This window comes from Rhinopithecus bieti, unplaced genomic scaffold (assembly GCF_001698545.2).
Source record: "Rhinopithecus bieti isolate Rb0 unplaced genomic scaffold, ASM169854v2 scaffold_3874, whole genome shotgun sequence".
Taxonomy (NCBI): domain Eukaryota; kingdom Metazoa; phylum Chordata; class Mammalia; order Primates; family Cercopithecidae; genus Rhinopithecus; species Rhinopithecus bieti.
In genome coordinates, this window is record NW_016804362.1 from 1,363,015 (window position 1) to 1,382,573 (window position 19,559).

The 19,559-nt window shown below is 35.4% G+C and overlaps 1 protein-coding gene across 1 annotated transcript in view; it reads right to left on the reverse strand.

The window, feature by feature from the left end:
- ZFC3H1 (zinc finger C3H1-type containing) overlaps positions 1–19,559 on the reverse strand; it is a 54,462-nt gene that overhangs the window by 26,189 nt on the left and 8,714 nt on the right. Inside the window, 9 exon segments of the mRNA XM_017867509.1 lie at positions 628–765; positions 1,658–1,822; positions 2,018–2,227; positions 3,579–3,676; positions 7,501–7,624; positions 9,137–9,360; positions 9,913–9,953; positions 9,955–10,109; positions 12,748–12,812. Coding sequence (XP_017722998.1) covers positions 628–765; positions 1,658–1,822; positions 2,018–2,227; positions 3,579–3,676; positions 7,501–7,624; positions 9,137–9,360; positions 9,913–9,953; positions 9,955–10,109; positions 12,748–12,812 — 1,220 coding nt within the window.

Sequence of the window (19,559 nt, forward strand, 5' to 3'; positions counted from 1 at the left end):
AAAAAAAAAAAAAAAAAAAAAAAAAAATTGAAGTCAACTAGATCATCAACTTTCCAAAATTCCATACTAAGATTTATATTTTACATTGCAACCCAGCGTATACTGAATTTATTTAGAAATACCTGAATGTCTTCATCATTTTCTATTCTTTTTTCTAAAACAATGTTGGTTGATAACTACTAAATTGTATATGCCACCAAGTAGTCAAGATCTACAGTCTGAAAATCATTGTATTAAATAATAGCTGAACAACAATTGAAATAGGGAAAAAAGGATAAAAGTTGTACTTAGATAATAAATTTTAATAAAAACTGTTCTCTGGTAACACAACACAACTCTAAAACAACAGTCTCCCTACTACAAAGAACAATTATCCAACCAATTTTACTATTTTGAAAAAGGAAGTACTTAATAGGAAACACAAATAATGGAAACTTTTAATAGTAAAATGAATCTACATTGATACATGCTTCATTACATAAAGTCCTAATAGCACGAATACTTAAAATATGTCCAAAATCAATGTTATTAAAATCTATAACTTTATGGTTTAGTTTTCAGGAAAAAATAAATTTTACTGATTGTCAAAAGGTAATCTTTCTTACCACCTTTAATTATTACACTTACCTCAGCAGTTCGTCTTGCTTCTTTAATCATGGACTCTAATCCACCAAAAACACTATTTGTTGACTTAGAAGCCTCTCCATCAGATTCGCTATCATCTGAATCATTTAGTGTTACAACCACTGATTTATGCTTTGGAAGCTGCAAAGACAATATATTTATTACTCGTGATAACAAAAGGACATCATTTAACCTCTCTGAATTTCAATCCACAAAAATAATGGGCTCCAAGTAGACAGTCTATGTCTCCTTCTAGGGTTGTATTATATAATCCACTGTGTCAACCAATACTGGTTATATGCCCGAGACATAAAATGTATATTCTTTAAGTCTTTCTATACCATAATTACTCTCATTAAAATTTTATTTTCGCTTTCTATATAAAGAACCACAATGCAATTTAACTCTTTTAAAACCAAAGAAAAATTATTTTGTTAATTTTACATAATTATCAAAATTCTGTACTTTGTGGTTACATATAGAGGGTCAATTGCCAAAACTGGCTTACCTAACAGAGGCAAGATTTCAACTTGTCTTTGTTCTATTTATTTTACTTTGAAGCCATTAGAAAACAAGATAGAAACAAACTATCATTTCAACCTCCTTAATAAACATCACTAATAATTTCTTTCATAATAGTGTAGTCATTGATTGGAAAACATACACAAAGTATACAAAGAGATGGGAGAAATAAAAAACATGTAATTTGTTAAAATTTTGACTCCAAAAAGATAGAAAATCTGAATAAGCCAATTTCTATAGAAAAAAAGTTGAAGAAACGACAGAGGAAAGTATACCACTCTGATGAAAACAATAACTCCCCCAACACACTATCACCAAACTTTACCAGTTTTCAAGTGAAGGTGTTGCTCTCATTTTATCAATAAATTAAAAATAAATTTTAAAAATTTGTATTTATATGTGAATATATGTGTGTATATAAATAAACTAAGGGGTAGAAAACAGGACAACTAAACTTCATAGAAATTTCTCACAACTGTTTGAATAAAAGTAGCATTAAATTTTGTTTTACCGAGATCACAGTTCGTGGAAGACGAGGTCCTCTGTGAAACTTTGGATTCTGTATCCTAGGCTGAGACACTGTGTTAATACTGACTATTGATAGATTGCTTCTTGGCACAGTATGTGAATTGTTCAGAACTGGAGGTGAAGGTGGGTCACTATTACTGGATGTTTCCTATATAAGGAAGAGAAAGATATGAAACATTCCTAAATAAAAATAAATTTCTGCTACCTTTAAAAATCTGGAGCATGTTAGAATTATCCCCACTTGGCAGAAAAGTCCAATGAAACCCAAGTAACCAGAAAAAAGTAGGACTACCATAAAGCTAAGCTCAAGAGCACCACCTAGAGGTTCAGGTACCTAAATTACCTCTGGCTTAAAAGCTCTTTTATTTGCTAGAGATTTAAGTAGTTCTTCTCGAAGCAGCATTTCTTCCTCCTCTTCCTCATCTGCAAAAGGTGGTTTTGGAGGCTGTTCTGGATCTTCAGGTGGGAGAGGTGGTAATGGTGGTAGAGGAGGTAGAGGTTCAAGAGAAACACACAAGCCTTCCACATAAGGCTGGCTCAAAGGTGGCAAAGACTATGTTTTAAAAAAAGAAATAATTACAATGCAAATTTTATCAACTCAAATGCTTATCTCTGCAGCAATATTAAACTAGAAAAAAATAAACTTTATATTATTATTTTAGCTGTAAGTATAGTAAGCTAAGTATATGTTAACCTCAAAACAAACCCAGAAATCAATAGCCAACCATGAAAAGTGTTATTTTACAATTAAAAAAAAATCAACAATATTTGAAACATTTATTAACTTCAAGGAAAATTATACAAACTTCTCTGTTCTCATTCTTATATACATTTAGCATTCTAGAAAATATAGATATCAAACTATACAAGGTCCTTCCTTCTAGATGACTACCTGAAAGCAAGAAGAGATACTGAAACCCAAGACATATTTCAGTAAAAAATAAAAATTAGAAACCAAGGGATTCTGTGAATAATAGTCCAGAGTACCTTAATCATTAATTAAGTATCAAGAAGAATCACCACTATTCTCTTAAAATGGCTTCTTAGAGAATATCTATAAAGGAAACTAATTTTACACAAATCCCTGAATTTGGGTATGTATTTGCATCAAAGATCTTCCAGTATTTCTCTCGGCATTTAGTTTATTTATTTCCCAAAAGAAAACATTACAACGAAGAAAGTGCTGTTTTCTCTCTCACTACTGGCTCTAATATTCGCCTCACCATATATGTTCTAGAAACACACTACACATCTTTCCTGAAACGGAAAGGTTCCCTCTTACACCTACTGAGTGAGAGATACTCAATTTGATCTCTAGGCTCTCACAATCTAAAAATAATGTCAAAACTTTTAATGTCTGATTCCTCTACTTCCTTTCTTCCTTTTCCTATTTTCGTTTTTTTATTTTGTTTTGTTTTTGTGGGAGGACTGGAGACAGGGGAAAAGAAATTAACTTCATAGAAAATGCTTTTCTTTTGCTGGATTTTCAAGTTAAAATAACCATCTTTCTGAAAAGAGGAGAAAGGAGAGAATATTAATTTTAGAAGCATCCTAATGCACATAAATTCCAATTCCCTAAAAAAGAGACAGTCCAAAACAGTAGATAACTTCTGTTTTTGAATAAATTTTCTGAGTAGCTACTAGATGAGAGTAAAGAGAAGAAGGAAACATGATAGGTACCGAAAAGTCAACATGAAATTAAAAATTAGCTATGAAAAAAATCTATCAAATGGATAGCTTGCTGCTTTAATCAACTGTTTATTCTACATATTTCAATGCTATTAATTCTCATAAGCAATTCTGATTTTTTAAGCCCTCTTCAAACCTAACCATTCATTTGTTTTTAAAAACAAATTAGAAAAGCCAAGACAAAATAATTTTCTTAGAAATCAATTTTGACTTACAGAAACCTGAGGTGGTGGAGGCAAAGAAAGAGACGGTGCTGGAGAAAAATACCCCAATGAACATTCAGAGAAAAATGGCGGTTGCACTGGTGAAGGAGCTGTAAACAAATTTTTTGTTAAGAGTTTAGTAACAGAAATATTTCACCAGGAATACATTAGGTTTATGTTATATTTGAAGAAATACATCTAGGTGGAGTGCAAATTAGATTTTATCAACCTCTGATAAAATCTTTAACGCTCATAAGTCCATCTCCAGCCATTTAAAATTGTCATATCATCATAAAGTCAGCCATTCACTTCAAACTAACGATTAGTCCCTCAAAACTCTCACTTTGTTCCACTTTTAACCTAATGATAAGAGCAGGGAATAGAGCAGGAAAGGCTAGAAGCATACTTAAAAAAAGAAAGAAAAAAAAGCACACACACACACACACACACACAAACAAAACCACAAGCATACTTTTCAAGAAATAATGAAACAAAAAATTCCCTTGAATCCTGCCAAAGTGCCCTAGCCAAAGGAAAACAATGATGTGGTGACTTCATTATTCCCTTCTTGTGGAGCAAAAGAAAGTTGAGGACATGGACTATATAAGCTGTGTTGAAAGCAAATAAAACCAGGAATGAGAAGAATTACTTAGTGTATTTAGTCATTAAGGTAGACATTTTTTCACATTTTAATTTTGAAATAATTACAATTGATGCATCTCAGCATTTTTCTTCCTTGGTAGCAGATAAAAATAATTGTGTATTTTATCTTCAATGACTTGTTAGGCTCACTGAAATATAGCAGTTTCAAAGACTACTCTTACTACCCTACCCACTAACTATATAATCTTAGAGAAAATCTAACATTTCTTCTTTATCCCAGTTGTCTCACAAGTCAATACATTATTATCCACATGCCTTATATGGGGTTGACTTGAGTCCCAAATGAGATCATCTGAATATACATTATCTTTGGAACATTTTACGTAGCGCTGCAGATGTGGCTGCTGTGTCACATTTGTGTTATTAGGTGGCAGAGAGAGGCTATGTCTATGCTCAGTGTTCTGCCCCATGAACATTTGAATGTTTAATAGTCTGACATTTGATGGTGCTCTCATTTTATGGACTTGGCATGTTTTCCCTTCCTAGTATCTGGGAGAGAGGGTGGACCTAGTGAGTGCACTGATCTCCAAGGAAAGCCCTCCAGCTTGCACTGTCCTCATCCAGATTTAACCAGCCCTGACTCACTGCCAGGTGCCAGGAAAGGCTTCTGAGGACTTTCTAACCTTTGTGTTGGGCCCACCACTAGGGGGTCTGAAAGGACAGTGGGAAGGTAGAGGGTGCCCTCAGCAAGAGGAGCCTTCATTCATGAATGTTAGAAACTACTGGCAGGAAAGATGAAGTCCATTACGTGCTGGTTCATGCTACCCACCAAGTCAGGATCATCCAGGAGGACAAAGAACTGGGAAAGTGTTTGCTGGTGTTTGATTCAGTTAATAGTATTAACAGTAGGTACTTCTACTGTGCTCTTGATTCTGTGTCAAGCTTTCTTGTTATCTATTTATTTTTGAGACACAGTCTCGCTCAGTGCCCAGGCTAGAGTGCAGTTGCGCAATCTCAGCTCACTACAACCTCCACCTCCCAGGTTCAAGTGATTCTCCTGCCTCAGGCTCCTGAGTAGCTGGGACTATAGGGGCGAGCCACCACTACTGGCTCTAATTTTTGTATTTTTAGTAGAGGCAACGTTTCACCATGTTCATCAGGCTGGTTTCAAACTGTTGACCTCAGGTGATCCTCCCACCTCGGCCTCCCAAAGTTCTGGGATTATAGGTGTGAGCCACCGTGCCCAGCCATTCTTGTGTTTCAACACAGGAAGGAAGTTGACATAACTTGTGATTGGCTTATAGTATGAGCACTGGCCAGAATGACGAGGTGGACCAGCCCCAGCCCAGATCAAGATGCAGAGGCCAGGATGTGGGCCTAGCCCTGTGCCAGGAGGCTAGTTGGAACAGAGGTGCAGATACAGGTTCCACCTGCTCTGGGACCACCAGTGGTACTCAAAGTATTTGCAGCCTCAAAACCTGGCTTTCCACAAGTCCACCCGCTCCCAAGGCCATGCAGCTGCAGTTCCTGCTCTGCTTTCATTACATGGATGGGCAGGCTGGCATTGGGATGCCCACTGTCTCTGACCCTGGCCTCTCTACCTTGGTGGCACTGTGTGCTCCAGCTGGACGGGGCAGCTGCCGGGACCACCCCATAATTTTAGTATTCTGATTTTTAAGTTGTTCTGCCATTGTGGTATCCTGGTGAAAAAAAAAAACAACCTTCCAGGAATTTTTGAACTGCCTGGAACCTCAGATCCTAAACTGATTTTTTACTGTATTTGAATTATCTTGTTTTTTTAAACTTTTTTTTAATACAAGATAAAGTGAATTAAAAGATATTTTTAATGCACATTTCTTCAAATATAATACGTTTGTGTTGGCAAAATTTGAGAAAAAAATTGACCTTGAATGGAAAAAATACATATATATAAATATCTGCAGTTAATGTGGCAAAAAATTAAAATTTGACAAAGCTGCATAGAGAGTACGTTCTCTACGTTTCACAAAATCATTTAAAAAGCATAGATCATAAAGTTATTTTATAGAAATAAAGTATTAATAATATTGTCGATACTTGGGAATTACAAAAAATCATCTCCAAGAATCTGAAAATAAGAAAATTAAAGATTGACCAAAGCAAGTTAAATTATGTTATCAAAACATAATATAATGTAAGACTATCACATATCAGCTTACAATAACAACCTGAAAAATGAGCATTTTGGTAAACACTAGCCAAATAATACATATTTTGTTTTGTCTCTAGTCTAGATACACCAAAGTAGGATTCCAGTTTTGATTTGGTCTCACCATGTGACTACAGGGAGAAATACACTGATCATGTGTTCTTCCAAATTCTCCAGTTCCTGGAATGCCAACTGCATTCTGCTATCTGCCTCAGTCTTACGTGTTTTAAATTATTTGTGAAGGAATAGGTCTCTCACAGCCAATCACCCCTGAACATCAACAAAATCAAGTCTCTGGCCCTCAAAGATAAGTCAGATTCTAGACAATGCAACCTAAAGGAGAGTTACAGCCCTGACCAGTTCTAACTAGTCTTTCCTGAGATGGCACTAGTATAATTTTCTGTCTCAAAATTTCTACAAATTATCATACTAGAAAGAGACAGGAAGCCAAATAGCAAAAAAGGTCTTTTGTTCTTTGACTAAAGCAGAATGAATCTTGGATATAAACATCAAGAGTTTGTTTTTTTAAAGAGTAGTGTTCTCATCTTTCCCATTCTTCACTTTTCATTTTATTTTTTGAGACAGAATCTTCTCTGTTAGTCAGGTGGGAGTGCAGTGGTGCGATGTCAGCTCACCGAAAACTCCACCTTCCAGGTTCAAGCAATTCTCATGCCTTAGCCTCCCAAGAAGCTGGGATTACAGGCACATGCCACCACACCCAGCGAATTTTTGTATTTTTAGTAGAGACGGGGTTTCGTCATGTCAGCCAGGCTGGTCTCCAACTTCTGGCCTCAAGCAATCTGCCCACCTCAGCATCCCAAAGTATTGGGATTACATGCGTGAGCCACTGCATCCGGCCCAATCTTCACTTTCTAGAGCAATAGTTAACAGAGTTTAAACAATGCCTTATTTATTTATTTTTTACTTTAAAGGCTATCTAGAAACACTTGGAAATAAAGATTAATATTACTTATTTGAGGTTTGCTCTCTAAGTATTCACAACAACAAATAATGTCTATCATCATACAGTTCATCAGCAAATCTCACTTGCATTACACATTCTTTCAAGGTTTTGAGTACCATAATGACTATTCTCTACTTAATACATGTAAATACACAAAGGTTTCAAGTTTTGGCTCATACCTGGAGAATTGGTTTCACTATCTGTATCCATAGCAACTTCTTCATAGTTATCATACTGATAAATGCCTCCTCCACTATCAGTAGGTTGCTTATCTAAGGATCGCCTCAGGTCAGGATCTGAAGACTAAGTATACAACACTTTTTTTTAGTTTCAAAGCATTTTCTGTCTTGGGTTACAAATCACAAAAGAACTGATGGTTATCTTCTAGGGAAGAGTATCAAAAATCATGGTGATTCAGTTAGATGTGCCTATCACATCTTTGGGAGATTCAATTTAAATGACAGCTACACTGGCTGACATTTCATAACTGTATAATGAGATAGATAATGGAATTTCCAAAATACTAGCCATACAGATGAAATCCCCCACTGTTAGCTAAGCCACTAATTAGCTCTTCTTGTAAAAATGACATCAAACTCTTGTACACTTATGACTTCTGTATGATTAAGAAACTAGAGAAATATAAGCAAGTTTTACATCATCATGACTACATAGAGAACATTTCTCTAAAAATTCAAAAACATTTTAATTATGAATAAATTAATGATACCTGAAAACTACAAATTCTGGGTAAATGTGTTTACCTATTGTATGCTGTTTTCTTGTCTACTTCTTACTATGTTTCACTCAGAGACAGTTTATAATAAACTAAAAACTCGCAAAACCTCTTGAGGAGGTAAAGAATAATGTGCAAATAATACCATATTTATCTCTAGAAAAAGATTCTATTGGCCCGGTGCGGTGGCTCATGCGGTCAGGAGTTCGAGACGAGCCTGGCCAACATGGCGAACCCCGTCTCTACTTTTAAAATACAAAAAAATTAGCCAGGCGTGGTGACGGGCGCCTGTAATCCCAGCTACTCGGGAGGCTGAGGCAGGAGAATCGCTTGAACCTGGGAGACGGAGGTTGCAGTGAGCCGAGATCATGCCATTGCACTCCAGCCTAGGCGAAAAAAGAAAACCCCCCCACAAAAAAAAAAAAAAAGTTCAAAGTATAAATATTTACAATATTCCTTGCTTAAGCAAATCTAACTCCAATTAATGAATTTACTCTTTAATATCCCTCTATTCTTCATTAATACATTCTCAAGTGTACTCTTTTTGGGCTTTTTTTCTTCTTTTTGGGTGCACAGGGTAAAAGAAGGGAGGGAGAGAGAAAAAGAGAAGACAACAAGTATATTCATATACATAGTAAATGTTCAACAAATGCTTGACCACTAAACACAAAATAGCCACATGCACTAAGGTTATTACTACATGATGATTTAACATTAAAATAGTCCATACTAGTCATGACACAATTCTCAATCTACATTACTAAACAATGAAAAACTAATGAAATTCTACCCCTGTATTTAAGAAACAGCCATTTTGTTTTCACAATTTAGTAATCCTACTTTCACCTAAATAGAAAATGGTAAGAAAGCTAAAAGTAGTCTCTGCTAATCATAATTTTAGCCTTCATTTTGTCCTCTAATACCTACGACTACAAAAGATGCTTTCCCAATTATAACCTACCTTCCTTTCTTCCAACAGTTATTTATAAAATAAGCTTTCTTATTTGACAGAATCTATGAAATAAGACTTTAAGGAAACTTAGAGTAACGTTTTGATTTTATATTTTTGCATTTCTTACTTTACTTCTTGATCTCCTCTTGCCACCAACCAATTTCATGAATCGATTGTACTGTTCTTCCTGATTTGAGAGATCTCGAATTTTTCTGATTTCTTCCTCTCTTTTCCTTCTCTCTTCTTCTTCAGCTTGTTTCCGCTGATCCTCTTCTTTCTGTCTTTCCTGTTCTTTTTGTTGTTGTAGTTTCTTCCATGCCTTTGTTTGCTGCTTCCTCAATGCTTGTTTAGCTTTAAATAAAAAATACATAAACATTAGTATCTGTCAGGAGATAAAAGAAAATAAGAGTCTTTAAAATATTTTCATTATCGATTCATCAATGATGATGCTCCTCTTAAGTTGTTTATATAAGACTGTTTTCCATTTTAGGGCCCTATAATTCCCCAAACTCAAAACTCTGAATTAAAATCCCAAAACTATACTGATAATGAATTCAGCTAGAAGAATTTAACAAGCAGTGGCTCACACCTATAACCCCAGCACTTTGGGAGGCCAAGGCGAGCGGATCACCTGAGGTCAGGAGTTTGAGACCAGCCTACCCAACATGGTGAAACCCCGTCTCTACCAAAACTACAAAAAATTAGCTGGGCGTGGTGGTGGGCGCCTGTAATCCCAGCTACTTGGGAGACTGAGGCAGGAGAATCACCTGAACCCGGGAGGTGGAGGTGGCAGTGAGCAGAGATCACACCACTGCACTCCAGCCTGGGTGACAAGAGCAAAACTCTGTCTCAAAAAACAAAACAAAACAAAACAAAAACAAAAGATTTAATAAAAATGATCACCTGTAGTGCTAACTTTTTTGGCCGAATGTGTTTTGTACTTGTTTTAACTTTTGCTGTACGGTTTTCGTCTTAGTCAACTTTTCTTTGCTTTCTTTCATCACCTGCTGTTCTTTTTGTTGCCATTTTTTACTGGCTGACTGAAGGGCCAAAAGGCGAAGCTGTAATTCAGATAGTTCCTCTTCATCTTCACCAAGTTTCTTTAAAGCAAAAGAAAGAGCTAAAATTTTAATTCTATTATTTAGCTTATACATTTTATCAAGTCAAATCCTTTATAAGATAAAAATTTAAAGTTTGAAGGCAAATATGACAAGGCAAATACAGATAACATAAGTAAACTAATTTACTTCCCATAGCCTAAGACTCTAATGTAATTCCTAAAATACGAATAGAAGTTCAGTCTGCAGAAGGTATGTGTATATAGGTAATGTAGGGTTGGTGAGGCGGTACAACTGATAGAACAGGATAATGCAAAAAAATAAAAGAGTTAGTAGCTAACATTTAAAAGGGCTTCCCAAACCTGAAAGAGTAAAAGTCTGATGGCAGCAAATGCAATGAAGACATAAGACCCAGGAGAGGTAAGGAAAGAAGAAGGAAGTGGTTCCCTGATCACGTGCTTTGCTGGCCTCACCAGTAATACAGAACAACAGACATCCTCAAGATTCAAATGTACAAATTTTCTTTTACGTGTATATTTTTTAATTCTTTAAATTACTAGTGAAGGGAAAAATCTACAGAGATTTGCTTACAGCTGACTGTTATGTGTTCTAAGGCTACAGATATTTATCTGAATATTTTATATATTTTGAAAACAGACTTTTCTTCAGGAAAGCTAAAACAGGACAATAATGTTAAAAGCAGATGTCTGAGACTTTTTTCCAATTGAAATAACTTTTGCATTTCACTTTCGAAATATTCTCCACATGATAGCAAAAACAGAACTGAAAAATGGCAGGTTCCGAAGAGGTTCATAATTAGAGTCCATTGATTTTAATAAGGGGTGGGAGGATAGCTTTGGCTTCCCCACTCTTGAAGTTAAACACAAACTCTGCTTTTTCTTTATGTATGTGCATGAAAGGGAAAGGAAGAGTCAAAAAAGATTCCAAAAGATGAAGGGCTACTTATCTAATAACTTTTTCTTATAGGTAAATTATATTTTCTCCCAAAATCCAATTAAATTATTTCTATTGTTAAACATAAAGAAAACAGTGGATACTAACTAACGATTTCACCTGAATATGAACTACTATAAGCCCTCAACTACTGTCATACACTTCAGTACTTCAATTTAACCAAACCAGAATAGTTACCCTTTCCACTGTTGGTAACTACATGTAAGCAATAATTTTAAAATTATCATGATACTTTTTTAAGTTCTCAGTCACTTAACTGTATCAAATTCTATTGCCTAGTACTGAAATTCTAGAGCTGTGCTGTTCAATATGGCAGCAATGAGTCACATGTGGCTATCTGAATTTAAATTACCAAAACTGAATTTAAAAATTTGGACCTAAGCCACACTAATCACTTTTCAAGTTCTTCATAGCCACGTGTAGCTAACAGCTACCATATTGGAGAATACAGCTATAAAACATTTCCATTATTGTAGAAAATTCTATTAAATAGTACTCATGTAGAGAGTTTAACTAAAATAAAGCTATCCTCACTGTTCCACTGAGACAAAGTCTTTTTGTTTTCTTTTGTTTTAAATTATTTAATTTTTTTCAAGTTGGGATTTCACTATGTTGCCCAGGCTGGTCTCAAACTCCTGAGCTAAAGTGATCAATCCACCTCAGCCTTCCAGAGTGCTGGGATTACAGGCATAAGCCACCACACCCAGTGAGACTTTTGATTATTTTTTGCAACTACTCCCTTTGGAATGAAAGAAACCACTGATTCTGTCACCTACCTATATGATACGTGAGGTAGTTACTTGAACAGCAAGAGCACAGAGCTAAGCTCGTTAGTTCCCATTAGTCAGACATGCTCATTAAATTACTTGCTCTGACACTTAATTCCTATATAACTTTAGGCAAGTCACTTAATCTACTCACAGGACTCTTACATCATCTATGAAATGTACATAATGTCAACTTGATTCACAGGGTTATTGTGAGGGTATTAAAAATGTGTATGTGTACGTTATAGTATCATTTCTAAATTCAGGGCCATCTTTTTCCTAAAGCTCCTAGACCATTTAAATCATTTCAATTTATACAGAAAAACAAACTGAACTCTCAAAAGAAAAAAACTACAGATATTTCAGATCTCGAATTCAACAAACTGAAAAGGCTTAGGTTACTGAGTGACTGTTACATGTCAAACACAGTGCTTGATGCTTCTGTATTTCATTATACTGAAGCCTCACAACAACCCAGAGGACAGAAGACGTTAAGTTCATTTTGTAGAAAAGAATATAGAAGCAAGCAAAGGCTAAATAGTTTATACAAGGTCACTCAGCTAACAAGAAGTGGAAATAGAATTTGATACCAGGTGAAGGTCTACCTAACTCCAAAAGCTTACCCACACAGGATAACCCACAAAAAATGGAGAAAATATCTGGATCAAAATTAAAGGTTTCAAAAAAACAAATGATAAAAAAAGATCCTGTATGAATATATATAACATTTAATTAAACATCATTTGCAGAACCCAGGGAAAAGAGACTCCAAGATGTCACTACAGAATTTCTTATCTTTAAGGCTTATGTCCAAATGGAGTTATAGCAATGATGAAAGAAAATGAGTGAAAGACAATTTCCCTTACAACAGAACAAAATAAAGCAATGTGAAAATGGGTCTTACAGAGATGATACAGTCTCACAAAGCAGCATCTTACCTTTTCAGACAGAATATCTGAGGTACTAATTCTTCTTGTTAAATTTTGTTCTTTATCTTGTAATCCTTTAAAATAAAATAATATTTTTTGAATACTCCAAAAGATAGCCACAATCTAAAATAAAATAATCCTATATAATATTTGGTAATTATTTTAAAGATATCATTAAAGGGTCTCATTTTCTCAATCTCTCAACCAAAGGAAAATACCATTAAAGAGAACAAAAATCGGAACAAACTTCTTATCAGCCTCATTCCTGAAAGTTATAAGGCAAAATGATTCAAAATATTAAAATAAAACCACACTTTTAATAAAATGACTTCTGAACTACAAACAGTCATTTCAAGTAAGAACAGAATTTATAAAGCATAGAAACAAGCAGCAGCACTTAATTATCAACTGGATTATCCACACTGATAGATTATAATGATGACTAAATTAATCCAGTCCTCTAAACTGAAATAAATTCAATGTCTACATTTGTGCATTAGAGAACTGGTCTTTTATTTACCTAGAAAAGCATCGGTAGAGGCAGCTTAAGTATCAATAAAATTAAGTCCATCCATACATTTTTTTCTAAACATCTAGCCTTGGGCCCAGATGACTGATGAAACAATGTACAAAACCTTATTTATATATTATGTAATCTACAACAGCTTTAAACATCACATAATAAAGTTACAGAATATCTACAATCCTGCTGAGATACTTTTGTAGCTAGAACATATTATGTTAAAAATTCAGAAATCTTTCCTTAAGATAACAAAACTGAAGTTGCAAAGCTAGGATTTAAATTAGATCTTAACTTCAAGCCTAGTGTTTTTACCATAACACCACACCTGTCAATGTTCCAAACATCCTAATTTGACTGCTCAAGTGAACCAAAGAATATGCAACTTATTCAATAAATAGAGAAATGACTAATCAAGCACCTCAATCAATGTAAATAGAAGGCAATGACCAAATTTCAAGACAAATGAGTTCTGTTGAAAGGCTTAGTCTATAAATGTGAACTTGCTGCAACATGATTGATACAGTAGAAAATAATTTGAGCAACCAGGTGCAGTGGCTCATGCCTGTAATCCCAGTGCTTTGGGTGGCCGAGGCAAGTGGATCACATGAGGTCAGGAGTTCGAGACCAGCCCGGGCAACATGGCAAAACTCCGTCTCTGCTGAAAATACAAAAAATTAGGCATGGTGGTGCGTGCCTGTAGTTCCAGCTACTAGGGAGGCTGAGACAGGAGAATCGCTTGGAGCTGAGAGGTGGAGGTTGCAGTGAGCTAAGATTGTACCAATGCACTCCATCCTGGGCAACAGAGTAAGACTCTGTCTCAAAAAAAAAAAAAAAAGAAAAAAGAAAAGAATTTGAGCATAACACAAATTTATATGTGTGATTTGTCTCAGAGAAACACTAAGACTGCAGAAAACTGCACCCAAGTGATCTGAGCCATGTAGGAATACACAAACATACACTTCAAACACCTATCAAATACCCAAGTTCATTGTGTGTGTTATAAGGCACATACATCCACATCTGGTACTACAATTTACTGTCTGATTTCAGGTAACACTTCTTGTTTTACTTCATAATAACTCATAAGTAGCAAACATTCCACTTCCACAGGTATACTTCAGGTCTATTTCATGGAATGCTGACATGTTTACTTTAATATTTCACGCTTTTTTCCCCCCATTTCACATGCAAAGCTGTGCTATCATTTTTCATTTATTCCTATCTTTTATGTGCCACGGATAAAGTTTTTGAGTGCTGATCCTCTAACCTCATTTTCTCCACACACCCTATTGTTTTATTGCACAATTTTGCAGTGTGGTAATTTTGGGGAATGCATATGTCCCATTGTAGCAAAATGATCATGCTTTTAAAACAACACAATAGTAATAACTATCAGACAAAATAAACAGGGAAACATTAAACACTAAATTATTCTCCTACATGAGAAACTTATGAGTTTCATTAGGTCATGAGAAATCTACTGGTCGATTAGGATCTCACTTGTCTATACAAAATGGCAGCACCTCCCTTTAATGTAGCATAGAGGCAAACATCTATTAACATAACAGGTACCTTATGACTACACTGCTACCTTAAAAATAAACACAATAGGCCGGGCACGGTGGCTCACTCCTGTAATCCCAGCACTTTGGGAGGCCAAAGGCAGGTGGATCACGAAGTCAGGAGATGGAGACCATCCTGGCTAACACGGTGAAACCCTGTCTCTACTAAAAATACAAAAAAATTAGCCAGGCATGGTGGCAGGCACCTGTAGTCCCAGCTACTCAGGAGGCCAAGGCAGGAGACTGGTGTCCATCACAGAGATGGAGCCTGCCGTGGGCTGAGATCGCGCCACTGCACTCCAGCCTGGGCAACAGAGCGAGTCCGTCTCAAAAACAAAACAGAAACAAAAACAAAATAATAAATACAATAAATTCAATAAATACAAATTTCAGACAATAAATATAACTTTACACAAAGATTATAAACGCAGGTTTAAACTGATCAAATGGGTATTGTTCTACCACTGTCATAGGTCTGTACAATAAAATTATCTTAAGTTTTACTCAAAACCTCCAAAATGAACACTGTTCTTGTCACACAGAATTTAAAATATTACCCACTAAAAGTCTAATGTGAGCTAAAGTCACCAGCACAGAGGTAGTAGTTAAAACCACAACAATGAGAATACCTCTAGAAAATGGGACACTGAGGACATGACAAATTAAGAAATTACATAGGAAAAGTAATTATTTAAAACAAACAAAAGACAGAAAAGGAAAATCAGGAAGTTATTTTTAAAATCCATTACAGAAATCCCAAAATTTCAAAGGAAGGAAAACATCACTGAATATAGGTGAGATGTCTACCCCAACAGAGTATTCTCAACAATGCAGCCAGAGTGATGCCTTAAAAATATAAAACAGATTATGTCAGTCCTTTGCTCAAAACCCTGTAAGAGGTCACCATTTCACTAGGAATAAAAAAACAAAGTTCTTATAAGGCTCTGTCTATAAGATCTGCCCCCTCTTGCCATCTCCAACAACTTCTCTCCCATTATTCATCCCCCTCACTCTCTCTTCTGTATTAGTACAGGACTTCTGGTTCTTCCCCAAACATGTCAGGCATCCTTCTGTATTATGGTCATTTCTCTAGTTCAGCAATGCCCAAACTTCAGCATGTAGCATAATCAACAGAAGGGCTGAATACAGATTGCTAGGCCCCATTTCCAGAGCTCCCAGTTCAACAGATCTAAGGTAGAGACTGAGAATTTGTGTTCTATCAAGTTCCCAGATAATGCAGTCCCCAGAAACCACATTTTGAAAATCACTGCTCTAGTTATTCCTTTTGTGTAGAAGCCTCTTCCACCAGAAATCCATTTGGCTATTCCTTTACTGTCTTCAAAGTCTTTCTTTAAATCTCACCTTCAAATAGATACCTATGCTGACCACCCTATTAGTGCTGCAAGCTGTATCCTCAATATCCCTTTCCGACTTACCCTGCTATACTTTTTCTCTTTCGTAACAGTTAATTTACTCATCATGTTTACTGTTTTACCTTCTAAAACGCAAGCCCATGAAAACATAAGTAACTATTTTGCTCACCAATTTATTTCCAAGAGTGTGGAATAAAGTGCTCAACTAATTTTTGAATGAATGGAAGAATGAAATAAAAAACATCCACTAAAATTTGCAATTAGGTCACAGAAAACTACCATGAGTAGTTTCAGTATTGTGATGGGGGTAGAAAAGCAAACTGTATTGGGCTAATAAGGAAATGAGAAGTAAAGTGAAAAGCTGGTACAGACTACACGTCTCAGAAGTCTTACTGAAAAGAGGAAGAATACTTGACATAATTTAAGACAGAACGTAGGATAAGGTAGAAGAGGATTTCCATTTTTGGATGGAAAAGTCAAATATATTAAGAACACTCTAAGGAGACAATGGTTCAAGATAAAGTAGAATAAATAAAGCAAGGTCCCAGAGAAGGCAGAAGAAGTTAAAGAGCCAGGGGAACAAGTTAAAACAAAATGGTCATGAACAAGAGAATCATTACCCTCAGGATGAAAGAACTGAAGTGAAAATTGATATGGATTACAAACAAATTTATGGTCAGGAAGTGAAAAGCTGGAATTGAGTGTGATTACCTCAAATAAGAGACAAGCTTATATACTGACAATAATAAAGTTTGAGTAAAGGGCCTGAAAAAGTTATGAACGTATAGAAGAGTTGTCAAGAGATATGGAAAAAAGGCTCACCAACAACATAAGTTTGATAGTAGAATCTTGGTGAGGATTGGTGGGGAAATATACATGTAGAAACAATTATATAATTTACTGATTCAGATGACATTTTAGCTTCTTTGATTTTCCTCCAATCACTCTTCCATACTGATGCCAGTTATTTTCTAAAACACACATCTGATCACATCATTTTCTTGCTTAAAAACATTTAACAGCCTACCCAATGTTTAAAGGACAAAATTCAAAATCTTTAGCAAAATATTAAACATCCCTCCCAATCCAACACTAACTTGTCCTTTTATAATTTTATGTCCAACCACTCACCAAAAAAAACACCATTATCTCTCACACTGCATACATATTTGATGAATCTCAATGCCCTTAAAAAGCCCTCTGTGCCTATCTGCTCATTGGGTTCCTTCTGACTTCCCCAGTGGAAAAGATTCATTTTTCCAGAAGTATATCAAACATTTACATCTCTACGAAACCTTTCTAAATCCAGGTGAGGATATTTAATCCTTCCTGTGTTACTCTAGGCTTTCACACATAACTCATATTATACTCCATGATAGTTATTTGTGTGTCTTTTCTATCCCTCTGTGTTATACTTTTCAAAACTACTTGTATAGAATCATAGTACTAAATTGAAGAGGGGAAAGAAAGGCATCTCCCTGAGAATGTGTAACCCAAAATAATCATCACTTAGGTTTACAACCAAATTCACACTATACGGGCAGCCAGTGAGGGTTGAACTGATTTCAAGGCTAAAGTCTTTAGCAAATTCTCTCTGGGGAATGTATCTTTGCCCCAGGTCTCAAAAACTTCCCACTACTAAAATTCAAAAGAAAATGACCACCTCACATTAAAACAAAACAAAACAAAACCACTAAATGTTCAAGAAAGAAAGTACCAAAAATGAGTAATAACAAAAACAAACATCAGAAATCAAACTCCCAAAGACCTCAGATATTGAAAATTAGCAGGGATAGGAGATAAAACAAAACAGACCTATGGTTAATTTGTTTAAAGGAACAAAGATAAAGCTGAAATTATAAGCAGGGAGAAGAAAAGTGCAAAGAATGATCAAAGTGATTTGAAAACAAACAAAAATGAAATAAAAATAAAAAATGTAATTGAAATTTAAAACTCAGTAAGTGGGCTTAAGGCAAATCAGATACAGCTGAAGAGAGAATCAGTAAAATGAAAGATGTATCAGAGAAAATTTTCCAGAATTTATCAATTACAAAGTGACAGAAACTTAGAGAAATTAGGAGACATGAAAGATAAAGTACGATGACTTAACATAACATACATCTATACAGAGTTCCAAAAAAGAGAGAGAATGGGATAATATTCTAAGAGATAGTGATAATTTTTTCAGAACCAATGCAAGATCCAATCCAGATTCAAGAAACAACAAATTCCAAGCTGGATACAAAAAAAGAAATCTACAATCAGCACATCACAATTCAACTACAGAATATCAAAGACAAAAAGGATATTTAAAACAATCAAAGAAAAAAGATCATCTTCAAATTGGAAACCATTAAGACTGATAACTTTTGAAAATCAATAATGGAAGTCAGAAAATATTGTTAGTAAGAACATAATTAGGGGCTGGGTGTGGTGGCTCACACCTGTAATCCCAGCATTTCAGGAGGCCAAGGCAGGAGGATCACTTGTGCCCGGAGTTTGAGACCAGCCTAGACAACATACTGAGACCCCGTCTCTACAGAAATTTTTAAAACATAGCCGGGCATGGTAGTACATGCCTGTGGTCCCAGCAACTCAGGAGGCTGAGGTGGGAGGATCACCCGAGCCCAGGAGGTCAAGGCTGCACTGAGTCATGATCACACCCCTGCACTCCAGCCTGGGTAACACAGTGAGACCTTATCTAAAACACACACACACACACACACACACACACACACACACACACAAAGAGAATGTATTTATACATATATAATTCCAGACATAATACAAACAGTGAGCCAAGAAAGTGCTAAAAATATAGGCAAAACTTAGCAAACATCATTCTTTGTATTTTGGGGAAAGGGTAAGGTTCTTGATTAACTTTAAACACTGGCAGGAATATAAGACCAGAAATTTAGTATTTAACTTCCAAACTAGCAAATGAAAAAAAAAAAAATTGTGTGAAGAAAAATAAGAGACTAAAAGAAAAAAAAAAAAAAAAAAAAGAAATAAAACCAAATGTCAATAATCATAAAAAATGTGAGTAGACTATGTTTAAGCTAAAGGACAAAGATTGTCATACTGAATTATAAATTAAAACCAGCTCTATACTATGTACAAGTAATATCTGAGACATGAGGATATAGAAAGACTGAAAGGGTGGGAAATTATATAAAGAGAAAGATGATGTGGCTATTAATATGTAAGACAAAATAGTCTTTTAGGCAAAAACGTCAGAGATAAAGTCACCACATAATGACTTAATTACCCAGCTTCAAAGTATTTAAAGCAAAAAGTAAAAATCACAAATCCATCATCACACTGGCAAATTTGAACAAACTTCTCTTAGTAGCTGATCAAGCG